General features: G+C 53.0%; 8 protein-coding genes across 8 annotated transcripts; 3 read left to right on the top strand and 5 right to left on the bottom strand.

Annotated features, from left to right (window-relative positions):
* Positions 1-2,029: 2,029 nt before the first annotated feature.
* HMPREF1541_05501 (uncharacterized protein) lies at positions 2,030-2,389 on the bottom strand (the record flags this gene model as incomplete). Its single annotated transcript, XM_008719841.1, has 1 exon — positions 2,030-2,389. The coding sequence occupies one exon, from the start codon at positions 2,387-2,389 to the stop codon at positions 2,030-2,032; it is 360 nt and encodes a 119-aa protein (XP_008718063.1).
* A 1,366-nt stretch (positions 2,390-3,755) lies between these two features.
* Positions 3,756-6,267, bottom strand: HMPREF1541_05500 (uncharacterized protein; the record flags this gene model as incomplete). The annotated part of the gene is made up of 3 exons (XM_008719840.1): positions 3,756-5,201; positions 5,250-5,991; positions 6,044-6,267. The coding sequence occupies 3 exons, from the start codon at positions 6,265-6,267 to the stop codon at positions 3,756-3,758; spliced, it is 2,412 nt and encodes an 803-aa protein (XP_008718062.1).
* Positions 6,268-6,951: 684 nt separating this feature from the next.
* On the bottom strand, positions 6,952-9,440 carry HMPREF1541_05499 (uncharacterized protein; the record flags this gene model as incomplete). The annotated part of the gene is made up of 2 exons (XM_008719839.1): positions 6,952-9,367; positions 9,436-9,440. 2 exons carry the CDS (start codon positions 9,438-9,440, stop codon positions 6,952-6,954), a joined length of 2,421 nt encoding a protein of 806 aa, XP_008718061.1.
* A 1,506-nt stretch (positions 9,441-10,946) lies between these two features.
* HMPREF1541_05498 (uncharacterized protein) lies at positions 10,947-12,914 on the top strand (the record flags this gene model as incomplete). Its single annotated transcript, XM_008719838.1, has 1 exon — positions 10,947-12,914. The coding sequence occupies one exon, from the start codon at positions 10,947-10,949 to the stop codon at positions 12,912-12,914; it is 1,968 nt and encodes a 655-aa protein (XP_008718060.1).
* A 553-nt stretch (positions 12,915-13,467) lies between these two features.
* On the bottom strand, positions 13,468-14,367 carry HMPREF1541_05497 (uncharacterized protein; the record flags this gene model as incomplete). The annotated part of the gene is made up of 2 exons (XM_008719837.1): positions 13,468-14,148; positions 14,230-14,367. The coding sequence occupies 2 exons, from the start codon at positions 14,365-14,367 to the stop codon at positions 13,468-13,470; spliced, it is 819 nt and encodes a 272-aa protein (XP_008718059.1).
* Positions 14,368-14,823: 456 nt separating this feature from the next.
* On the bottom strand, positions 14,824-16,056 carry HMPREF1541_05496 (uncharacterized protein; the record flags this gene model as incomplete). The annotated part of the gene is made up of 1 exon (XM_008719836.1): positions 14,824-16,056. One exon carries the CDS (start codon positions 16,054-16,056, stop codon positions 14,824-14,826), a length of 1,233 nt encoding a protein of 410 aa, XP_008718058.1.
* Positions 16,057-16,705: 649 nt separating this feature from the next.
* HMPREF1541_05495 (uncharacterized protein) lies at positions 16,706-18,826 on the top strand (the record flags this gene model as incomplete). Its single annotated transcript, XM_008719835.1, has 1 exon — positions 16,706-18,826. One exon carries the CDS (start codon positions 16,706-16,708, stop codon positions 18,824-18,826), a length of 2,121 nt encoding a protein of 706 aa, XP_008718057.1.
* A 348-nt stretch (positions 18,827-19,174) lies between these two features.
* HMPREF1541_05494 (uncharacterized protein) lies at positions 19,175-21,881 on the top strand (the record flags this gene model as incomplete). The annotated part of the gene is made up of 2 exons (XM_008719834.1): positions 19,175-19,263; positions 19,316-21,881. 2 exons carry the CDS (start codon positions 19,175-19,177, stop codon positions 21,879-21,881), a joined length of 2,655 nt encoding a protein of 884 aa, XP_008718056.1.
* Between the last annotated feature and the right edge of the window lie 3,455 nt (positions 21,882-25,336).

The raw sequence follows: 25,336 nt of genomic DNA, 5'->3' as shown, positions 1-25,336 counted from the left end.
CTTGGCCATGATGATGATAAGCCGTTAAATGCTTTCTATATACGTACAATGGTATCAAGATCCGACATTGCTAGTTCCTTCTTTTTATATGTTGTCTCCTGCGCGAAAGAGCTATAAGGCATCCAGAGGCATCCGCTTCTCGAGGTGCCGCCCTGGCAGGAGCTTGGGCTGTGGCACAGTTTTGCAGTACCTCACCCCTGTCTCATCTAGCCTCGTTTGCCTTGCCACGCTAGACCGCATGAGTCACGAGGCAAACAAGCAGCTTCGTTGTCACTAGGATAAATATCTCTAGCTCTTATGTAGCAGGTGTAGAGTCGCATGCTTTCCTTTTCATTACCAGCACTCCTACTTGAGGAAGCCAGCGCTTTTTTCGGCAACTTCATTCAGACACTTCTACTTTCATCGATAACCTGCCACTCCTCGAAGGGCTAGCTTGGAAATCCAGAGCAACACTTCAGTCACTCCACACAGGCCACTGTCGGTCCCCCTGCCCATTCCAGCAGCTTTGTCCCCACGATTGTCGCTTCCAAATATCGATGAAATGTCTGAGGACTCGACAATAACCACCCGCGTCGGTGCGAAGAGTCTCCATCAGATCAGCCTCAAGAAGGCGATCAGAGAGCTCTCATACAAGGAAAGCCCTGCCACGGCCGCCGCAATCTTCCGCAAGCTCGAAGCCCCTCAACAAGAAGCACTCTTTAACGAGCTGCTGAGACGCAATAGCGAGTCGGTCAACCATCTGGTGGTACCTCTCATGGACCGAGAGACTTATCTTGGCATAGATCCGAATCATGGCTATGGGAGCGAAGACGAGCTAGACACTGAGGAAGTCAAGGAGTATTTGTCAAGTCGATGGAGCGTTGTCAGGGGTACGCACAGATTTTGACTGCTAGTGAGCGGTGAGAAGGTTGCCCGTGACCCTCCACCTACCGATGTGTTCGCAACCCGATTGATATTGTGTGAAGATTCCACATTGCGCTTTCGTCTTTGCAAATGTTGGAAGAATCGTGGCGAGAGTCTGCAGTTGCCATCACCACCAAAAGTTTGCGGCGACAAACATTACATATTGGCGCAGCTTATAAGTGCGAATTTGCTTCGGATTCGCCTGTCACAGGCGTGGACCAGTAATTCGTTTCGCTTTCGCGACTGGGATTGGGACATTTGTCTACAATTCTTCGATGGTAGTATCTTATCAATTGACAGTTCCGTCGATTTCGAAGTTATTGGTAGCGAGCTTGCAGGCAAGAGTGCCGAAATCGTCCTCAACTACTTGCTTAGTCCTATCGACGGGTGCGAAGCCACCGTCATTTTTGGAGACCGATATGTCTCTCTGATCAGACAATTGGAGGCAGAGTACACAGAGATGGCGCAAAAGACCTCTTGAAGCCCCTGAGGGCGGCTTTGTGTCAGCAAGGAAATCTTCATATGGACCAACTGGAAGAAGCAGCACGGAAACCATCTATCCAAACTCACAACTTCGGGCCGGAGAGAAAGCAGCGAGGCGACGAGCTCAAGACTGGTGTGGGGGGAAAGACTGACCTTCTACTTACCTCAACCTTTGAAAGACTCCTGAGGTTCGCGGAGGTAGCTCTGCATGCAGAAGACGCATCTCCCCGGAGCACACAGCTTTCATCCTGCGGGGGAGAAATTTTGCTTGGTTGGCTGAAATGATGGCACGCATCTCCGGAGGGATATGTCGAGGCTCTACTACTGTTGTACATCCATCACACGAGAAAAACACACTTGCTTTTATGAGAGCGCATCATTTTCAATAATCAGTTTCTCGAAAACACAACACGTTGGGTAATTGGCGCTGGAAACCCCCCCATGAACTTGCATCGCTTGCTTGCTACCTACCTCCTACGCTTAACGGCCAAATAACTCTATCAGACAGTCGCTACTTTCACCACCATCAAGCCTATCACGTCTCTAAAAAAATCTCCTCACTGCCATACCAAAACTCCCACTGCAAAGCATCACCGTCACCTCCCCACGCGCGCGACATCCGTCCTCTCTACTCTTAATAAGTCTAGACCTTGGGCGCCTTCCAAGGCCACTCCCACTCATACGGCAGCTCGTTGTTCGGGCATTTCGCCACCCACGCGCCCGTCTCCCCGGGAGCAACGACGCATTTCTGACCGCCTTTGCCATTGCAGTTGCTGTTCTGGCAGGGGTAGCTGCGCGTCGAGACCTTGCAGCGATCGTTCTTGCACTTGCCGTTCATGTGGTCGAGGGCGCGGGCGTCGAGGATGGAGGAAAGGGGGAGGGTGGTGTTGGTGGAAGGGGAGGGGTCGGAGGTGGTGGGGAGGGCGAGTGTGTGGGGGGTGGAGAGGAGGGGGAGCAGGAAGAGGGAGAGGAAGGTAGTGGGGGTTGGGCTGGTTAGCTTCATGGTGGTTTGGGGGGTTTGGTTTGGTTGGGTGATATTGTTAGGCAGTAGAGGCTCGTGTTGGTCTTGGACTTTTAGTCTCGGATGGCTTGGTGTGCGGAAATAGAACTTGGGAATTGCGCATGCGGGAACTACATATACTCTATAGAAGCGCTCGTTGACTGGCATTGTCTGAAGTCCTTTGGCAGACATCTTCGTCTTGTCCATTGTCTGGCTGCGACGTGGGTTACAGGACAAAGGATACCTTCAAGGACATTTGCCACGGCTGTGCTTGAGAAGGCGCTCTCGCCCTGATTGTCTTTGTTGTTTGGCCGACAATAATGACCGAACAAGCCCACTTTCGAGCTTTGTTTGTCCGAAAGTTTGTGGATGTGGTTGCCATCTTGGATGTGATGCCACGAGACTCGTTATACTGGCTTGTTGATCGAGAAAGTGCGACATGGATATCATAGGCGGTACCTCGACATCTGCTAGAGTTTCTATCGGCATGCCGCAACCGCGGAAGTCCCGGAAAAGCAGGAGTGAGGTCTTTCGTCGTCCACAGCAAATCAGGCAACCGTCTGCCTGAACTCTTGGCAGAGGAAGGCTAGCTTGCCCTATTGCTCCTATCTTGTTCCTTGTCAAAGTGGACGCGTCGAAGAGCCTGCATGGTAGCTCAGCGGCATCATTTCACCTCTAAATTTTTCCCACGGTGACTCACCGCAACCAAAGCGCCCATTGATGGCGCATGGGCCGATTCTTATATGGATCCATCCCTTCGCTACTCCACGCCTCCGCGCGGCGTGAACAGCTTTCAGCTTGCCAGCTTGGCCAATCGATGAGAGGGTGCTGTGGCTATTGAAATGGGTTTTATGACGCGATCGGGACAAGTGGGTGCTAGCAGGAGTGTGAACAACGCACAGGAAGCCAAAACGGCACGCGAGTCGATGGTCAAGCGGCACGAGGCGGTTCGAACATCGCCAGCAAACACGAGGCTATAAAGCGTATGAGTACAGAGTCCTCGGCGTGGTTGAGTCACAGACTGACAGAAGTGGGACAGTATCAATGAGCACAAGATGGGGTATTGAACATGACCACTCCTGGTGCTGACCAAGGTAGTCCCCGCGGGCCATAAGCGTTACTTCTGCAGCATTGGCCTGAATGTTCATCTTAAGCGGTGTCAATCAATGACGAGACAGCTTAGCAGGAGAATAGAAAGATGCATGTGGGTGAGTCGAGGTTTCATTTGCCTGTGCTGGAAAATATGTGTGGGGGTGAGCCCAAAATGGTCTGGCCCGTGAGCATACTCGTCCCTTGAGTTGCGATTCCGTTTTCAGAGCTCTTTTGTACAGCGGGTCTCAACTCTGCCATCTGTGGCAAAGCTAGACCATCAAAGACCCGGCCTGGCCGGCCCTGGGCCCGGAGGGTTATGTGAAATATCGAACTCCTGGATCAGGTAATCCCATTGATTCCAGTCCATGTCCATTTGCATGTCGTTTTGAGCCATACCAGGACCGAGTCCGATATTCGGGTTGAGGGCCTGCATAGGGTCATAGTTGTATTGGTTGGCGCCATATGCCGGCAGGTTGTTGGCGTCCCACATCATAGACATGTCAACCGGCATGCGTCCTGGTACACCGGCGAAGCCGGTTGCACCATAATCGCTGTAAGTATTCCCAGGGAAGAGCGGCGCTGTAGACGCTGATTCTGATCTAGACGGTGTTGGGAGGGTGACGTTTGTGTCGGGTGTTGTTGAGGGCATCTTGCTCGTGGTTTGGTTTGTAGATTTCCGTTTTGTCCCTTTCCTCTGTTCTCGAAGCATCACGATGAACTCCGGCGTCTGTATGGGCATCAGGAACTCGCCTCTTTCTTGAGCCTCAGTTCTGCCGCGCATACGGGCATCCCAGGCCTTCAGAGAAAGACTGCCGACAGCAGCATGGAGAGGCTTCCGATACTCCAAGATGAAAGCAGGATGGTGTTTGTAGGTATCCTCGATCTGCCGCCACGCGAGGTCTACCTCGTCTCCGGTGTGGCGTTTCTTAAGTTCACCGAGAAGGTAGACCAAGGCCTGCCACTGAAAATAGACATCGCTGTGCCACATGAAGCGCTGCAAAGCCTTCGTACTGTGGCCGAGGCTGTCGGATTCGAGCAATTTTAGACTAAGATTCCAGAGCAGACGTCGCTCTGACTCTGGGATATCGGCTTCACTGGCCCATCTTCGCGGGTGATGTGCCATGAGACGCATCGAGGCGATCGCTGCACGGCCGATTATGCTGACCATGAACTGTTGCGGGTTGTTCACATCGCAATACCGGAGAAACTTGTCCTCAAGTCGGCGCTCTAGTTCCGAGATAGTCTCATCACGCTCTTTCAGGGTGCCCGCCCATGGCGTCGGAGGTTTGCCGGTCCAGAGTTGCATCTTTAGCACGGTTGGATCGGCCTTGCTTTTCTGGATCAGTTTCTCCCTCCAGAATGACCCGAATTCACACCTAAGTAGGCATAAGGTCATTTCAGTTGCACGCTCTTCGCCCTTCTCCTTGATGCGATCCTCGAATTCTTGTTCCGTGATACCTGGCCAAAAGTCTTCGTCGTCGACATTCCTCGGTGGATTGGTATCGTTCCAGAAGTCTCCAAATCGCCCGCTACCGGTGAGCTCTGCGGACCGAAAATCCAGGATTGTCAGTTGCCACCAAAGTCGTCGACGCAGCTCAGTCTCGAATACGGGGAGACCGAGTTGCGATCCATCGCGATGCAGGCCCAAACCCTGAGCCATCCGGTTCGCGACGCCAGATAGGGTCCATATTGTGCGTGCGTCAAGGACTTCGCGCATGATAAGCTATAGCTAATCAGTAACGCCGATATAGTTCGTGACAGATACACTTACGACATATAGAACAAAGCTCTGGCAAACCATTAGATCCCCTGTACCCAGGAACTTGGCTCTCGCCAAGGCTCTTCGACATCCAGTGCGATATCGTCCAAAGAGTGACTTCCGCGATTCACCAAACATCATTTCGCATTCATCAGCTTGCATGCTTCCGATAGCTGTAGTGTAGATGGCGAACATGAGGCATTCGAGGCCCCTGGGTATGTTCTCCAGGTCTTGCGTAGCTTTGATGAGCTGTTTCTCCAGTGTTGGTTTGTGGATGATTTTGGTCATGGGATTGATGTTGTCCAAGAAAACGCCCCAAAGCTTGAAGATGACCTCAGGTGTCGGATGAAGCTGGCTCGTGCCGGCAGGAGTTGTGGGAGTAAGACCCAGAATAACATCGCCGCTGTCATCGCCCAACGTATCTGTGTCGGAGTCGTCTGACCAGTCATCAATAGCATCCTTAGGCTGAGCGAATTCATCGGAAACAGTAGTCCAGAGGTTGTTGTCAACGAACCGTGAACGGCCTTGGGACATGATGAGCTTGCCAGCATTGTAAGGGCCTTTAGTCAAAAAGTTGTCGCCGACAGTGGCTAGGCTTGGTTCATCCAATTGTGCCCGCAAGGCCTCTTGCGGTAAAGCACCCGATCCTTGCGTTGGACTTGGATCACTTTTAGCACCCTGTGCGCCTTGTGCATCATTCAGAATTCCCTTGGTGCGAAGAAGATCTTCAGCGCGTTTCAGCCGTTCCAACAGACTTCAAAGCTACAATCAGCAGGAACAGCATCAAGATGGGGTAGTGGACTTACACCTCTTCGGTCGCGCGCTTCTTCTTCCGCCGGGGTGCAGAAGGAATTCGGAATATGCAATCAACATTAGATTTGACACAGTTGGCGCACGGGTGGCTCTTGTCGCATTTGACCTTGCGTTCGAAGCAGCGCAAGCAAGAGAAGGCCTTCACGGGCTTTTCAGCCTTTTCACCCTTGGACGGCGAGCCTGTCTGAGACTGGGGTTCTTGCGACTGATCCGACATGTTGCGACGCTGAGACGATGGGCCCGCCGCGAACCAAGGTGGATTTCAGGACCACGTTATCTCGGTTCTCCAGCGCTTGGGCCGAGACCGAGCACCGCGTTTTGGTCAAGTAAAGACTTGACTATGTTGCCTGTATCACCGCGACAGCGAGCGTGGCTATGAAAGACCAAGCCTATCGCTTGCTTGGTAGCTTGGCGTATTCGTGTCGACACAAATTGAATTAGGCAGCCAGGATTCCAGGAATCCATCGTAGTTAACAATGTTGACGCCCGGAGATATCAGAGCTGGCGGGGGGCTAACCAAGAGTAGCCTGGACCCCACGTTCAGTGACTCAACGACTCAATTACGGCCAGCTGTCAATGGAAACCTTGTTTATTCCTAAAAGGCATGTCATGGGCGGGAGAGTAGAGATACAGTTTTGGCAACGATGCCAAGGGGACGTGCGCGCAACAAGAGAGTCAGTACAGGCAGTGGAGGTCATCTGACAAAGTAGGTCGACTGCAGACCCTCAATTATGATAACCGAGTTTATTCAATGCTTGTCTCAACGATGGGGATAACGGCCATTCGTCGCCCCATGTTCACGACCCAGATGGTGATGCATATGCAGATACTCACGCAAACAGCGTTACGACTAAGCATTATTTACAGGGCCACTGTTCGTACACGAGCCTCACACCGTCATTCACTCAAACCAACCGTCCTCCCTGATCCTAAAACCAAAGCTGACACAGGTAGCGACGAAAAGACCTGCACAAAGGGCCGAGGTACCCCACTTGTCGTAGTATCGGTTGATATTGGCTCTTCGGGTCCGGATCATTTCCACGCGCAGAGCATAGATGACCACCGAATAGACCAAGGCGGCGATGGCCACAAGCGTAAAGGCCCAGGCCGAGATCAGCGAGATATTGTCGCCAAAGTTGAGCAGTGTTGCAGCAATCGACCCAATGATGATACTGAACTCAAGCCAGGACAAGAAAGTCCGTTCCGCCGCAAAGTACACCTTGGGCTCTACTCGCACTGGAACATGGATGCGTTTACCAGGCGGTGCCTTGAATCGTCGAGCTTGCACCTGCCCAGTCATCTGTGTCATCACATTGGCGTTGGCGGGTAACGGAGTTTTGGTTGGTATCGACTTGAATGCGTTGATGATAGCGTTGGATCCCAGTTGCGCATGTCGTTGAACCAATAGTGGGTAGTACTTCCAAGAGCCTGATCGTTTCGCCTCCTCCAGCGCATCGTCGTTCTCCTCGTCAGAATCGTACAGGTATTCTTCATCAACAAGTGGCTGAGCGTTCAGGCGCTCTTCCTCGTCAAGCATGTTGCCAGGGGCGACATGGCTGTCTGTATGGCCATTGGGTCGGAGGGTATCGTCATCGTCATCGTCATCCTGCTCTTGTGCGCGTCGATGTTCATCTAGCGCGCGACGAGCAGCCTTGAGCTGTCTCGTCTGCTCATCATCATCACCGTCGTCCTCAACGTCGCCAGTTGATCCAGCAGCCGCCATAGCTTCAGCTTCGTCATCGGAGTCGATCTCGTCTTCATCAATCTCGGTCGTCGAATAGGAGCCAAGGTTGGCTGGGCGCTCGATGCCGAATTTGTGAGTGACAGGCTTACGAATATCAACGTCCATTTGCGGCATCCAGAAGGGCAAGAGATCAATGCGCTTCGGGAACATGGTAGCGGTTCCGTGGATGAACTTCGAGAACTTGGGTACGGCCTCAACCAAATGACTAGCAGTCAAATCCCGGATCCACTGAGGTGGCTCCTGTCCGGCAGCAGTCTGCAGTTTGACTTCCAGGACAGCATATGGAAAGAGGGCAACATCGCTTTCAGGTAGCTGCGAGAAGGGCCAGTCGATACCGATGTCCGTTCTACGCCAGTTCTTGCCCGCACGACTGACACCGTCCAGGTTATCCTCTCTGGTCATGGACAATTCTGTGTCGAGTGAGATTCGCACACGAGCATCTCCGGGGAGCTGGAAAGCAGTTCGATGATAGAAAGAGCGAGTGACGGGCACCAGCTTGCGGGAGATGACACGATATTGGACCTCCTTGGCCAGCTGCGCCAGATCATTGATCTCCTTTTCGCTCTTTTTGCCTTCCTTGCGCATTTTGGCAAAAGCTTCCTCGACCGTCATCTTGCCTGCCAGAAAGGCGTTGACGTTCTTTTCTTTTAGGGTAAACCGAGCTTTGACCGATTTCTCGCCCGTCCAGTCTTCGCGATGGGTCTTCCGTTCAACGAAGATGGTTTCGTTCTCCATACCGCCATACCAGCGCAAGCGAATCGCTTCTGCGCCTTCGGTCTTCTTCAAGCGACCCATGTAGAGTTCCCATGTTTCGGGATTATCGTAGTAGATAGACGAGATGGCCGAGTCCTTCTCTTCGAATTCCTTATTGGAGTTGAAGACGAGCACAGGCAAGTGCTTCAGAATGATGAGTTTGAGCTCAGTGATGTTGTCGGGATGGACCCAGTATTTTGTGGTCTGTCGCACGAAGTTCTGTTGACCACCTCCAGCAGCACTGTCGCCCTTTACTGGATTGCCTCTTGTCCTGACCAGGTCGTAAAGCTTGGACAGCTTGACAATAAATGCATCGTAGTTGTCCTGGAAGAAAGGTTTTGCCTTCAATCGGGTGGAGAAGGTAGGTTTGAGGTAGATGTTGGTCTGCTTGTCATGTTTCTTGATGATTTTCTGGAAGCCGGTGTAGTTTAGCTGGGTGTACTTTGCCAGGTCATGAACATCGGCAATGATATCACTGAGATCGGCTTCCAGAAGTTCAAAGTCTTCCTCAAGATCTGTATCCGTTTCATCGGATCTGTCTTGTTCTTCTTGCCTTTGCAGCACCTGCTTGACCTCTTGCTCACTGGATTTTATGCGGCCAACGATCTCCTGACTTTTGAGCTTTTGGAAGCTGAAGACTTTGTCGAGCTCGGATTCGAGCTGACGGATAAATGCAGCTTCGTCGTCGTCGTCCCATGGCTTTCGCTCGCCATCTCGGCCATTCACGAAAGGAGTTTTCAGAGCTTCTTTGAGTTCATCGTAGGCAATGTAGTGCCAGTAATAATCTTTGATGAGCGACTGACGCAGCTGCTGGCCGAACCTGAGGGTCAAAGCGTGTTAGCATTGACCGCAGAAGCAAAACGCATGTGCGGGGAATGTTCTGCGTACTTCATTGTTGTGGACTACTCCGAAGGGGTCTCCAGCATCGACACGTCGATTATGTATGCGAGACCTTGCGTCTCACAGTCCCCGGTCAGTGCTTACGGCGAGGAAAGAGTCAGAGATGGAAGAAATCTCGAGATAGCTGGTGCAGCAGAAAAAAAAAAAGCATGATTGTCTCTTTAGAGCTGGAGCTTCAGCGGCGGGTGTGAGCTGCTGCCATCGATAGCCCCCGGCCAATGGCATCTCCGAGTCCTCGAACGTGCGAGGCACGCGACTATGATTTCAGCGCTCGGGCCTATTCCTAAGTCAACTAACTGCCTAGGCTCGCCTATCGTGTTTGCTTTTGCTCTTCTTTTTGCAATCGAACGATAGTGTAGAAATGCGTTTGTTACGTGTCATAAAAATGACAATTGCTCAGATTTGCCCAGACAGCAACAAGTTCATGCAAGTGCAGCTGTTTGGAGTCGGACAAATGCATTTGGCGACCATCAGACTCAAGGCTTCAATCGCTAGGCCAATACCCTTTGGGTTATGCGAGACGCCGGGACTGTCTCGGGACAGAGTCTCTTGGAACTGAATCGTCGTCGTGTCTACCACAGGAAGCAACAGCAATACGTGATAGATCCGTCGTGCCTTTACGCGCTCTATCCTGCTTCGAGTAGTCAGATTGCATAGGCAGTGAGAGGCAGCATGGGCCTTCGACGTTGTCGCTGTCGAAGAGACTAACCGAACCGGTCAGGCGGCTGCTCTGCAAGGCAACAGGCTCCAAGTCCGCCTTGCCCCGCAGTGCAAGTGACTGCTTCTGCTTCACCTCAACCCCCAGCCCCGAGCATCTGATGCCAATAATCATTGACTGACGTTGCGCTCTTCGTCCAGCAGTCTAATATTTGAGCTCTTCCACATGATCAACGACGATGCAGACCAGTACAGCCCCGCCCCACCAGGCACGAATACCTCACCTTCCGGATGAATGCCTGCTCTGGATCGTCCAGCATTGTGACCCACTGACCATCAAGAACTTTCGCCTCGCATCGTAGGTGTTTGCTGGATCATCATTCACCTCTGAGTTGATGCTGATATGAGTGCAGAAGGAAGTTCTCAGCCTTGAGTCTTTCACAGCTGTTTGTGAGCGTCCGTCTGGTTCCTAACGCTGAATGCCTGAGTACCTTCGTCACTACCTTCAGGGACTCTCAAACAGCCCAACACATTAGTAACTTCATGTACGACCTGTCTTGGGAGTCTACCATCTGCGACATCCGAACCAAGTGCGATCCTAGCAACTCCTCGAGCTCAGGCCCTCACAAACCGAGCACTGCGTGGATTCAGAAGGTCGACATAGAACAGTTGAATCGCATCTACGACACGCGCTACTCCAGTTCGGTCGATTCGAGCAATGAGATCGAGCATTTGTCTCGTGTACTGGCATTAGCTCCGCGTGCCCTTGGACTTACCATCATCTCAGATGGCTTTGGTAACTTCGATGAATCCGCTAACATAGTGCAACCTGCTAACGTCTTATGGATCGCGACCACAGCCGACCTGTGCCTCCATTCTACCGCAACCTTCTATCCACTGTCGACCTCATCGAAGCAAGATCCGCCCTACTTCTTCCGCTATCGCCATTGGCTGATGACGGTAAGCATTTACATAACGTCCTCTCAGCCGTCAGGGGTCCAAGGCTCCAGCTCAGTCGACTCAGACTGCAAGACACCCAATGGAGTAGCCTTTCGGGTCAAGGCCCGTCCATGCTCTCCCACGTTCCAGCCTGGAAATCATCTTTCTGGGCCAGTACGCTTGGGAGCCTCAAGCACCTCGATCTCTCATTCCGAGGCAAGGTCAGCAGACATACGATCGACAGCGTGAAGCCTCTGCGTCGACTCTTGAAAGGCTGTCCGAAATTGGAGTCGCTGCAACTATCGTTCAATGAAGCTGTTCAGCGGCGCTACGCTCACGAGCATAGAATGATTTCCTGTCTCGGACCTCTTCTTGCTCAAGGCCATCCCAAGCGTGCTCTGGTGCCTCACCTGAGCAGTCTTGTCCTCAAGAACTCCATTAGTTCACAGCAAGATCTTATACAATTTCTGTCAATCCACGCATCGACTCTACGAAAGCTCAGCCTGTCCAATATCTCCTTGCTACGGCATGAGGACCAGGACCGGAAACCTTGCTGGGTAGCCACCATGAAAGATATCAAGGCCTCACTCTCTCTAACGCAGGTGACATTTTCGGGTTGGTTCACCAATGGAGGCCGACAGAAGTGGTACGTATCGAACAATGCAGCTAGCAATCACCGCATCCGACCGGCAGTACAGCGGTACATGACCAACAGAAACGAGACTCATTTTCCTCTTGAACGAGTTGCAGTACAACCTGGCCATGAAGACGTTGAGAAACCCCCACCAGGGGCGGAAGAGTTCAGAGGCGACTGGACGTGGACTATGACCTACTCACCTCACAAACCACGACATGTGCACGAACAGACATACTCTGGCAACGAGTTCTTCAGCAAAGACGTGTCGCTGGACAGGAGAGATGACGAGCCACTTTCTAGTAGGTCTGTACGAAGGACTTACGCGCTACTGGCGGATACGCAACCAGATGTTTCGACCTTACCTCCCACTGATGGTAGCTGGCACAGCTACTACCAGCAGCCTCCTTCGAAGAAAGTGAAGTCAGTACACTCTCCTACAAGCCTCCAAAGCCCTTCTAGTCTCTGGTCTAGTTCTCCTGAGGCCTGGGACTCATCTACGAGCTCTGTATTCGATTCATTGGCCACGACGGCCAGCAAGACTGTAAGCTCGTCGACGTCGAAGGTATCTGGTACATACCACAATTCAGTCCATACCTCTGTGTATCCGCCTCACGGCTCGATGCCCGGCACGAACTCATGTGTTTGGGGTTGGCCGAAGACTACAGTGACCGATGGTGATGCATGGCTCTCCTTTGGGACAGTGAATTCGTTCCACGAAGAACCAGCGAGCAGCAACAAGCCCCTCAAAAAGCAGATCAAGCCGGACTTTGCGACTTCGTCAAACTCGAAATTAACATCTACTCCTGGATGGAATCTCCCCACGTCTGACTTGCTGTCGATGGACTTAGCGAATGGCCTACCTTCTGGTCCCAGTGGCTGGCTATTGGGTCCCAAGGATGTTCCCGTGTACGATGCTTTCGACTTCGGCTTTTCGACGCAGATGGCCAGCTACAAGGCTCCCGCCATTCCGGAATGCATGCCAGATCCTACTGATCAGGGAAGTCTTGTGCCATCTAGTTACAATAACGACATGTCCCCGACGCTGCCTAAAATTGATTTCTCTGGGAGTTTTGTCTCAGGAGAGAACCTGGACCACGGTGGCACTGGAATTTCCAGCAGCGGCAACGGCGGCTGGGGCCCTCCAAGCGCCTTCAAGTTGAAATCTTGTGCAGAATTGCAAGCCGAAGCCGATGCGATGGATATCGGAAAGGGTAAAGGTAAGGCTGTGATCTGAGCGCAGCTGGCGCAATCGAAGTGGACGATGAGTTTAAAGAAGTCTCGGACCATTCTCGGAGGCGTGGACGAGGAATGGCCAAACATCGTGAGGACACATTCTCAGAGGAGGTTGATGGTCACGGTTGGCAATAATCAGATGTATCATAATACGACGGGGTGATCTTGCAGGATATGTCGGCCTCCACACCTATTACAGTATGAGTAAAGTGAGAAGCTCCTCGCGGAGCAATGGTTGCACGAGAAAGTGACAGCGATGGCGCTCTTGGGTATGTATTTCAGCTTGTCACGGGTCTCTGGGGGACGAAGCATGAGTGATACTGGCATTACTCGCGCACGACACACAATAGTGGAATACAGACAAGTGCAGCTATTGGCGTATAGTCGATGATGAGGAACCAGACAAGTGACTGATTTAGCTCTGATATTGGACTCCTCCTTTATCGAGTCTGGGTTTTGGTGCTTGTTGCTCTACTCAGCTGCCGCCCTACTCCAGCACCATGGTTTTTTCGTTCTAATACATATATACACTCCTCCCGTGAAGTGCCCCAGTCTCACAGCTCTCCATCAGTCCGCATCACCTGCTCCGCTGTGTACGGCTCCTGCAGCAGATTCGTCCGGGTCTTAACATTCTCGCACGTCATCCTCCGACCGCCCTCGCGCTCCTGCGGGCCAGGACGCGGCACCTTGCTCGCATCGTACCCATTCTCGGTGACGCTGGCGCGCAGCGCCCTGAGCAGCTGCACAGCCGTCTCGGGCGTCAGGTCCTCGTAGTAGTCGTCATTGATCTGCATCATGGGTGCATTGACGCAGGCGCCCAGGCACTCGACCTCCAGCAAGCTGAAGACCTTGTCGTCCGTCATGTGTCCGCTGTGGATGCCCAGCTCTTGCTCGATGGCCTTCATGATGGAATCGGAGCCACAGCCGCCTAGCATGCAGGGGGTGGTGGTGCAGACCTGCACGAAGAAGGTGCCCACGGGCTCGCGGTTGTACATGGTGTAAAAGGTGGCGACCTCGTAGACGCGCATCGGTGGCATCTCGAGGATCCGCGCTACCTCGTTCATCACACTGATCGAGGTGAAGCCGTGCTGGCGCTGCCCCAGGTCGAGGAGCGGCATCACGGCTGCTTTCTTGTACTGTGGGGGGTAGCGTTTGAGGATTTCGTCGATGAGTTTTAGGTTCATGTCGTTGAATTTGAATGGGATTGAGGGGTTGTTGTAGGGAGTATTGCGGTGCTAGATTGCTCGTTAGTTTCTGCTAGTCTTCTTATACCTGATGGACAGGGACCAAGGGTGAGAGGGCTGTCGTGGACATACGACCGAGAGAGTCTCGCTGCGGGTTGAGGGAGTGCTCGAGAAGGGGCGCAGATGTTGGGGCCGCAGGCTGCGTCGCGGAGCTGCCGATGATGCTCGCGATGCTGCGCGCAGCAGCGACGGTGCGAGTTTGGACGCCATGCTGGCTGTCCGGAGCTTCGTGGGTGCGAGACAGAGGTCAAGAGTGAAGTTGTGTGGTTAACATCCAATGAGCGGATTGGAGATGTCATGAATCTTTGATGTTTCTGTAGGCCGCCGTATAGTCCTCCTGCATCTGTCCCCATTATGGGCCGCCGTATACCACATCGTCACTTGGAAAGCACGTTGCACAAGCAGTGATGTACTTATGCTGACAGCACAAATACGATAGTGCCACTGTGCTCGAAGGTCAGAGCCTCTGCCACGAACCAAGTAACGATGTCTTACGTTATTCGACTAGAACGCTGCCTTCACACAGCCATCGGACCCTGAATGCATATATATTCAACGTTGAGAAATATGCTAGCTGAACAGATAATGGCGCTTAACGCAGGTGGATTTAAGATATCTATGATTCCTGAAAACAAGAGCCCTTCCCGTGAGTCGAGGTAAGCACTTCTAGTCTGCGTCCAATTTTGCCGCGGGTGCCTGGTCATCTACTTGAATGCCACCCCGCTTCCTCTCTTTACTGTCGGGAAAAGGAAGCCGCCAGCCACCCTCATCCTCACTTGTTGCTAGCCACAATCTCATTAGGTGTCTCCTCGGCTTCCCTGTATATGGAGCATGGTCGGTATAGGCTGTTCTGGCATGGAAAACGTGGGAATTGGCCACGAATTGAATGTCTCCCACCTCCAATACCATGTGTAGAGCCACTCTCTGGCATGTCACCTCCAGCACGTCGATAGCCTCTAGCTGGGCAGCTGAAAGTGGGGGAATGACACCTTTGTCAGAGTATCTCGTGAGTGATCGCACGTAGTACGGATCCCATTTGCTGTACACTCTTTGCTCTTTTCCGTCGGCAGCAGTCTCGAGATAGTACACCGGAGCACGTATCCACTCGGCTTGACCTTTGCTGACCTCACCCTTGCGATCAAAATACCAAATCGGTTGCGCCAACAACTCGGCCACGTCTGGTCGTTCCTGTTGTAGGACATTCCACACACGATGGCTGGACGAGATATCACTCTCACCTCCCTCCATTGCTCGTGCCAAGCACAGCAAACCGACGATATCACATTCGTCAGCGTGGAAGAACTGCCTTGCCGTCGTACGGTAGATACGGGTTTCTTCGGCGCCAGCGTCATCTCCTAAATCTTTGACATGTCCAAGAATATGCCCCTTGCCGTTCTGCGACACTGGGAGACCTAGGTGACTGCCTAGGCCGAAGTATGCGACGCCAGATTTGTGAACCCCCCAATCATTGACGGGGAAGCCTTTGTAAAGCAGGAAGCCCTTGCCGTTCAGTAGCTCATTCCTCATGCTTGCAAGAGCCTCTTTGAAGGGCTGAGTGAGGCGAAAGTTGGCTGGGGAGATGGCGGTCAGCGGCAGATCTTGAGCCATGAAATCGTCAGCTGCAGCAGAGAGCGAGGCGAGTTCCTCAGACGATAAAGGATGTTGCCATAATGAGGGGTTTCCAGCATAGTCAGGCGCTTCCCAGTATGTCGGCGCGGTGGTCGGGATTGCTTTGGGAAATGCGCTATAGGGGGCTATTTGGTCGTAGATAGGGTCATGCTGGCCAGATGTCTTGATACCATCCGGGAAGATGGAGAGGTCGACGTGCTTGGAGTTCACTTTACCACCAGGAGGACTGGGAGTAGCTTGCTGATCGGGTTCTACCACTGCCGGAGCCATGGCTTATGAATGCGTGATCTTGGTGTTGGCGGGTATAATCGCGATGAAACGAGTATAGCCGACTGGAGAGCATAAGCTGAAGAAGCACTTATCTTTGGCGTAAAGACCTCCTGTACTGGGAGGGAGCACAGTACTTTCCTAACGCTGTCAGCTCAAAGGGGATCTCCGCGCAACATTCATCCTGGCATATTTCCACCATAGATATTGCGTGATTCCCCGCATGGCTGACTGGGGGAGATAATCCACTCCAGAATCCACTGGCATGCTGCCGGCAGCGGCGCAGTTCCGCCCATGAAGAACTGGCCTTCACAGGGAACGGATGCTGCGATCTGCAAGCAGCCAAACATAAGCAAGATCACTCTCTGAACAGCTAACCAGAAAAGACCGGATTTACTGTGATACCTACGCTCCTGGTGAAGGGGTGGTCGGCAAATGGTGGAATTGCCCTTTGCTTAATGACATTTGATATCAAAAGACGCCGTGCTTGGCATCAACATCGCGTTGTCGCGTTCCTCACATGTCTAACTACACCAACGATTTCGGAGTGCGCCTGATATCGAATACTTTTACTGACACTGACAGCCGTTGAACAGCATTACACAGTCAGAGGAGCTATGCTAGGGGTCGTCGCGACAGATGCGCTTTCAGGATGGCCAAGGTAGTGGCACCGCCTGTGGCTCGCAACATCAGCATCTTCAACTCGGTCTTCACCTCAAAGTCTGTTCGCGCACCTACAAACCGTAGCACTAGGAGGACTTACCCCGTTGTTGACGTTGCGGAAATCGTCTCCCAGCTCACCGAGACCGTTAAACCACTCCTTGGCATCAACACCGAAGCCTGGACATGGGGCAGAAACGTCGCCACAGAAGACGGTGAGCCATTCCGTTTCCCGCCATCAAAATGCACGAGCATGTCGAGAGTAAGGCAGCCACAGCCCGAAGATTACATGTGGTATTATGACATGCTCGACGGTTCCGATTTAAGAAATGGGCTGGCTCAATCGAAAGTCCAACTTGGGGCTTTCCAGCTTCAAAAATTACTCGCTGATGTCCTCAATCGTCTTGTCAAAGAATATGTTCGCTGGGCCTACAGAGGATTGTACAGAGCCGACGTGGTCGACCATCTCGAATTCTGGAGCAAATACATCCTCGGCCAGTTTTTGAGATACACCGTGGTTATACTCACTAATACTGATCTCTCATCTCCGCTGCCTGATATGTACAAAGACGAGCAGAACAGATGGCATGCCACTGCCCTCACTTACTTGGGCGCATTGAGGACGGAAGAGCTCTTCGCCGCCATCGCCACCGAGAAACCCAACAACACCGTGGTCCACAACATCATCGGAGATCTGAGGCACTTCGTTGTGAATCCAGCGACCAGAACATACTTGACCAACAACTTTATAGCGGTGCTCTCAGACCGAACTCTGCAATCTGGATCATCAACCATAGACATCCTGCATCTGTACATCGCCATCATTAGAGCTTTCCGACAGTTGGACCCCAAGGGCGTTCTCCTCGATCGTGTCGCAAAACATGTGCGAAGATATCTTCGCGAGCGAGACGATACAGTTAAGGTCATTGTCAGTGGTCTACTGAGTGAGCCTGGCAAGGAAAGCGATGTGGATGGAGAGGCTCTTGTTGAGGTTGCTGAAGAGCTGCATCGCGCGCAAGATATGGACGAAAGCGGCGACGGAGAGCTCGACTGGGACAACATGAAGTGGCTTCCGGACCCAATTGATGCTGCTCCAGACTACATGAAGTCAACTACCACAGATGTAATCGGCAGCCTAACTTCACTTTTCGAGTCGAAAGAGATATTCGTCAAAGAGCTGCAGGCGCTACTTGGCGACCGCCTCCTACAAAGCACCGGAAATTACGAGCACGAAGTCAGCGTTCTGAACCATCTCAAGGCTCGCTTCGGCGACAGTGCCCTTCAGGCTTGTGAAGTCATGCTTCGAGATGTGCTTGAATCTAGCAAAGTCGATGCTGCGATCCACCACGATCTGGCCGGCGGAGCAGCGAACAATCCGATGCCTCAACTGCACGCCAAAGTTCTGTCTCGCCTTTTTTGGCCACCTATGAGTGATCAAGCTTTCACTCTGCCGTCTGAAGTTCTACGGGCACAGAGCGTATATGAGAAAGGCTTCGAGCAGTTGAAGCAGTCACGGCAGATCACCTGGGTTCCATCTCTTGGTCGGGTTGACATTGAACTCCAGCTGGAAGATCGAACGGTCCGTGAAAGTGTCTTGCCCTACCAGGCCACAGTCATCTATGCGTTTCAGGATAGACTAGAATCCGCGGGCACTAAGACAGTGTCCGAGATTGCCACTGAGCAGTCCTTGTCGGCAGTTCTGGTGCGGTCGGCCTGTATTTTCTGGGTGTCGAAGAGAGTTCTCGTCGAGGCGGGCAATGACGCCTTCACCGTGCTTGAGACGCTTCCAGATGGAGGCGATGTTGTCATGGCAGACGCGAGTGGCAAGCAGGACGCTTCTGCAGCCGCAGCGGAGGCCGCAGCGGCTCAAGCAGCAAGAGAGGCCGAGGAAGAAGAGCGACGGCAGAAGATGGCCATGTATCACCAGTTCGTGGTCAGTATGCTTACTAACCAAGGCGCTATGCCCCTGCCACGGATAGCCATGATGCTCAACATTGTGGTGCCTGGAGGCTTTCCATTCAGCAATGAGGAGCTGAAGGATTTCTTGGGTAGCATGGTCAAGGATGGACAGCTGGAGGTTGGTCCGGGAGGAAATTACAAGGCTATCGGATAAGCAAGACCGCGACAACGACTTACGAGGGTATGTCCGCTTCTGTAACAAATGAATAGAGGCTTTGCTTCCCAGAATGTATTGCGAGATGTGTTCGCCCCTGATGCTTACTACTTGATCGAAGTACATCTGTACTTAAAATGCGGAGCCCGGAACGATGATTTCTCCGGATATTTGACGTCGATCCAAAGTCGCGGCCCCTAGTCGCGCATGTGCCCGCGCCCGCGAAGACACTTGATATTGTTTCCCGGTTGATGGCTTTTGTGTCTTGCCCCAATCGTCAGCACCCATAGCCTGGCTGGGCAATGTGAACACGATCATCGAGCTGGCGGCGTTGTTTAGCCTCAAGCCATGGCAGTCCCATCCGGCAAACTGTTCGACCAGGACGATTCGAGCCCGATTATGCCGGACGAGGACGATGCGGGAGACCTCTCTTCTTTGTATGTTGTGCTTTCCTCTCATAGCGCGGCAGCGTTGCTTACCGCCAGTTAGATCTAATCAACACAAGCAATCTCGAGTTCTCGATGATCGACTCTTGTCTGACCGTCCGGCGGCCTCAAATCCCCGCTCTAACTACGCCCCTTATGCCGCCTCACCACGCCCTCCCGTCACCACAGGTGCGGAAACGCAAGCAGAAACATCAGGCCCCACTAGCCGTGTAGATACTAGCAAGGAGGCTGTGGATTGGTATGTTGAAGGGGCTGGAGTTCGAAGAGTCGGCTACGATGATCTGAGTGCGATTGACTGGATTTTCGAATACGCAAAAGAGCGACAGAGGGTCAAACGACTACTAGCAGGAGCCCACGGTATCACGCGGAGTCTGAAGCAACTGGCAGATGACAGTCATGTTTGGGTCGTGCTCGTTCTGACCGGCATCTCGGTTGGCATCGTTGCTGCTGCCATTAGCATCGCGTCAGACTGGCTAGGAGATATCAAGCAAGGCTATTGCAAGACCGGTGCCGATGGTGGACAATTCTATCTCAGCCGTCAGTTCTGCTGTTGGGGCCACGACGACTCGACGCAATGCGCGGACTGGACGCCTTGGCGAGAGGCCCTAGGGATATCCAATGGCGGTCTCGGTTATACCGTTGAGTTCGTTCTCTTCGTCTGCTTTGCGGTCATCTTCGCTCTTTGCGCAGCGCTTTTGGTAAAAGAATATTCGACGTACGCTAAGTCGAGCGGCATTCCGGAAATCAAGACCGTGCTGGGAGGCTTTGTCATTCGACGGTTTCTAGGGGGATGGACCCTGGTCACGAAGTCTCTCGGCCTTTGCCTTGCAGTTTCATCCGGCCTCTGGGTTGGTAAAGAAGGGCCACTTGTTCATGTGGCTTGTTGCTGCGCTAACATGATCATGAAGCCTTTCTCAAGCTTGAGTCAGAATGAAGCTCGCAAAAGAGAGGTGCTGTCGGCTGCATCTGCTGCGGGAATCTCAGTTGCTTTCGGCGCTCCCATCGGAGGAGTCCTTTTCTCCTTGGAGCAGCTGTCATACTACTTCCCGGATAAGACCATGTGGCAGTCATTCGTCTGCGCCATGGTTGCGGCCGTTACGCTTCAGGCTCTAAACCCCTTCCACACTGGCAAGATTGTTCTGTTCCAGGTAACGCACTCTAGTGACTGGCACAGTTTCGAGATGTTGCCCTTCCTAACGCTCGGGATTCTTGGAGGAATCTTTGGAGGCCTGTTCATCCACCTCAACATGCTGGTCACACGCTTCCGACGATCCGAGCTTAACCCCCTACGGAATCAACAGCTTCTCGAAGTTCTGGTGATATCGGGGCTGACTGCCGTTATCAACTTTCCAAACATTTTTATGCGAGCGCAACTTTCTGAGCTGCTATCCACACTCTTCGCCGATTGTGCCACCACAGGCAATACAGACATCTTCGGCCTTTGCAAAGCCACGGCTGCAGGCTCTATATCTATGACATCGCTGCTGGTCACAGCGTCAGGACTTGGATCTCTCCTCGCGCTGATCACTTTCGGGCTGCCCATTCCTGCTGGTGTCATTCTGCCATCACTTGCCATTGGTGCACTCGCCGGAAGAGCAGTGGGAGTTGCAATGGAGATGCTCCAGAGGCGGTTCACTGGATCGATCTTCTTTGCTGCCTGTGAACCTGACGTTCCATGCGTCATACCAGGGACGTATGCTATCGTGGGTGCGGCTGCATCACTAGCAGGCGTGACGAGACTGACAGTTTCGATTGTTGCCATTATGTTCGAGCTTACGGGGGCATTGTCATACGTCCTGCCGATCATGATTGCCGTCATGCTGGCGAAGTGGATAGGAGACGCCATTTCAAAGAGGGGCATCTATGAGACCTGGATCTATCTCAACCAATACCCATACATCGACAACAAAGACAATACGCAGCTGCCCCATGTGCCAGTCTCTAACGTGATGACTGAAGTGGCAGATATGACGTGCCTCAATGCGTCTATATCATATACCATCGGGGAACTTCGCGGCATCCTGAAGAAGGCCAAATACCGGGGATATCCCGTGATCACGTCAAGCGTAGGAGACGAAGAAGCGTCTGAGTCGACACACTTTCGAAGTCAGCGGCTGACCAAAAAGACGCTGCTAGGGTACATCTCGCGGACCGAGCTGGCGTTTGCCCTGAATCACGCGGTTGTAACCAAAAGGCCAGGCAGCACGGGGGAGCATGAGCGAGACGATATCAAATGCTACTTCAGATTCAGTCCCGAGATCACGACAGGCGAGGCGCTCGACCTGCGGCCATGGATGGATCAAACTCCCATAACACTGAACGCAAACAGCTCATTCCAACTCGCCGTAAGCATGTTCCAGTCACTGGGTCTCCGAAATCTCCTCCTGGTGGAAAAAGGGGCATTCCAAGGCATCCTCACCAAGAAAGACGTGTGGTGGATCCTGAACGCGACAGAGGACGCCCACAAGTCCCAATCGTTTGTTGCCGGCACCGGAGTCCTCCGAGAAGAGCCTGTGGAACAAGGCGCGGCCGTCGATGACGCACAAGACGCAGAAGCGCAAGGCCTACTGCATGCTGAGCAGGACGCCACTAGGAGAGCCGCCGACTGATGCCAATAATGCAAACCATGACTTCAAAGAAGATCTCCTAATGAAGCGTACCTACATTTAGCACTACCCACAACTCGTACCATTATCCCAGGTGGGTGGGTGAGCACCCTAATGGACCACACCACATGGCACTTCTCCGCCCCTACCTACGTACTGTACACATGGGACAATAAACCCTCCCGGGCTTTCCACCGGGAGGGCGGGCTGTCGTGCGATCTGCACTTGCATTCCCCATAGCTCGTTACTTTGGCACAACCTCACCTGGGTCATGACAGGCTGCGAGTCCACGCCTCTCCAACTCGCCCTTGTTTTTCGCAATCTTACTTTGCAATGTTTCAGCACGCCGCAGTGCAGAAACCGTCGTCAGTCCTGGACTGGGTGGGCCGGCAGGCGCAATCGTCAAAGAGGATCAAGAGTTGGGACTGGGCATTGACGTGAAAGAAGATGCCAATGACGCCAATGATGGCAGTGGCACCTACTGCCCGTATTCGCTTAGTGCACCAAAAGTCTATGGCACAGTACAGCGGAGCAACTTTCGTACATTGCTTTCTTCTCGCTGGAGTCCGCTGAGAACCGGGCGGAGAAGCGCAAGACACCAGAAGACGATTGTTGATCTGTTGATCCAATGAGCACGTCGCAAACCGCATGTGCGAAGCATTCTGCCAACCCGACCGGCGGAATGAGTAGGCGGACGGACTAGTGAGAGAGAGTTTTGGAGTTTTGGAGCCTTCTTCTGGAAGAAGGAAGACACGAAGAAGCAAAGCCACGCGGGAAAGTGCGCAATGAACCTTCAAGCCCGTGATCTCACATCTAATCTTTCGCCAGTCAATAATGGTGATTATCCAGTAACAATTGTTCAATCTGCCTACCCACCCTTTCCTTTGTCCTTGCAAAAGGCAAAAAAACGCCCCTGCCGATCATTTACATACAGTATGTTGTCCTTTTCCTCCCCTGGGATTCGGGGGCCGGTCCCGAGTCACGTTCGCTGACCGCCCCCCCCCGAAAACTTTATGTGTACCATGCCTCCGGCATCCGAGGATCGGCTGGCTGGCAGGCATTGATTTTGGCTTTCGATTTCTCGCAAGCTTGTTGACCTCGTGTTAGGCACGGGGAGGTTCCTGATGATCTTTTCCTTTCGTTTGCGGGACGAGAGTGTGCTCGGGTCCCTACCAGTAGGGATGACAACGATAGCCGTGCTGCCAGGGCCAGATGAAGTCAACGCGGCACGCACGTGGCGGTGGCGGCTTTCCTTCGGTAGGTTGTAAACGCAAAGAAGCATCACGAGGGATTGGCAAGTGGGCATGGCGGCGCCGATATCGAAAGTCGAGATTACGAGAAGTACATCAAGCGTCTTGTGCTGGTCTTTACCTTTCAAGCGTGCTTCCGCACGTCCCGTACGAAAGGTCGGCAACTGTGCGTTAGTGATGGGCCTGAGGGACGTCGCTCCCGCGGCGTGAGGAAGCCGTGGTACTTCGTAATTCTTGGAGCGGGCAACCTAAGGCAGTCCGCGGTTGCTAGCCCTCAGCGCTCCGGCCACTAGCTTCTTCGATAGGCGAGGGCGGATCTTGTCTGTTCAGCTTCCCACATCATTCTGGATTGCAATTCGTGCGAACTATCCATGCCGATCCGGCCACAGAGCAATAAATGATGTTGCCAGTGGCTGAGGTGGAGGTGTCCATGGCTCGTGTTGTGCTAACCAGGAAGCAACAGCGGCCGAGAAACACTTGGTTCGGACAGCTCTTATGAGACGAAGCCTCGCCAGTGGCGATACGGAGCATGCAACCTTCTGTTTCAGACTTTTGGGGTGGGATGGAACGCCAGGGCCGCCCGAGCCGATCCCTGACAAGTTGGCTCGGTCATGGTCAGTTTTCTGGTTAGAAGGCGCGGCGCGCACTTGGATGCCTTCAAGTGGCTTCCGGTTGTGACAGTCAATAGCGGTACACCTTGCACTTCTGTCCCTGCCGTGACACATTGATGTCGATCGACCTTGCGCCTCAGGCCAGGGTGAGGATGCAGTAGTAGCCTTTCGAAAACTCTTAGCTCGAGTGATAGGCGGTGTTCATGCGGTTGTATGTGATGGTTCGACTGGGGGTGACCCACGGGATCAGCGCCTGGAGGCGTTCCCAGATTCACCAAAAGCTTCCTTGTAGCTGCACGATGAGTTGACGGTCTCGCAAGATAGTCATGATGCCCATGGCAAACAACGACGCAGTCCTGCTTGGTGGCTGGCTGGGTGTACCGGATTGTCGCCAATTGTCATCTTCCATTACCCAGCTTCTTACAACCCAGCTGCGGAGTGGTGCTCGCACCTGAGGGTGGCGAGTGGCAGACATGATGCCTGCAATGGACGATCACTTAAGCGAGACAGTGCCTGTTTTGACCTCATTGATGTCCGGACGGTAAGCATTGCATGTGGACGGCCGAGGCAAGACTTCGCTGGACTTTGGTTTCGACGACAGGATTGGAAATTATTTTCCATGGAGGGAGGAGTCCTTTTAGAAGAGGGGCCCATAGAATACGTTGCACTCATAGACCCACGTTGTGAGGTTCCTGTGTTCAGGTAGAGTCCGTCGGGCCACGAACCTGCTGATTTGCGAGACAGGGCCACAACGTCGGGTGGGCAGGGATGCGTTTGACACATCCGCCTAACGCGCCTGCAGCAACGACTCTAGAAATGCCAGCTGCCTGAGTGCAGGGTCGCTGGAAGCTGCAACTGACCATATTGACTACTGTTGCAGGTGTTGCTTCTCAAGCCGGCGAGGTCCGGTGGCAGATAGATGCCCACTTGTACTACAAGAAGAAACGCGTTTTTACTCAATGCCGAGATCTTCATCGACCTACAGACGTTCGCAGCTTACAGTACATCGTGGGTCGTGAAGAACTCGACCCCACGAGTGGGTGACGCGAGATTCGATGTCGCAGAAACCGACACATCGGTAGTTCTCGCTCGCGGGTCCTGCCCTCCACTGCAACCTTTTGTGTAGGCGCATGCACCATCCTTGTCTGCACCTATGCACTGTGTCGATCGTTCTGTCAAAGACGAAGCAGCGGACAGGGCATCAAACATTGTGGCAGGCAGGATTGTGTTTGCCTGCATCATTCTCTAGGACGTCACAGGTAGATTCTGACACAGTGATTGTTACCGGTATTACACATATCGCAAGCGCACGACCTGTTGCTGCGGGGATTTTGTGTTTCATGACTTCGATCCGAAGGCACTTCCCCCGGGGCTGGAGGCCGGCAGATATCCCTGTCTACCGTCGAATGGGGACCAAGCCAAACGAGGCGGCGTGAAACACACCATGTCCGACTGATTTGGCAGGCACTCTCGCTTGCTCCGTGACCCGGCCTGGCCAGCATCTGCCATTCGCAAGGATGAAGTCCTGGAAAGGAAGCGATGAACTGCGCATCGCGTTTCGAGAGACAGGACCTTGCTGAAGATAGCCTATGACGCT

This window comes from Cyphellophora europaea (assembly GCF_000365145.1).
Source record: "Cyphellophora europaea CBS 101466 unplaced genomic scaffold supercont1.5, whole genome shotgun sequence".
Classification (NCBI taxonomy): domain Eukaryota; kingdom Fungi; phylum Ascomycota; class Eurotiomycetes; order Chaetothyriales; family Cyphellophoraceae; genus Cyphellophora; species Cyphellophora europaea.
Note: the sequence above shows the minus strand (reverse complement) of the source record. Positions and strands in the feature narration are given on the sequence as shown.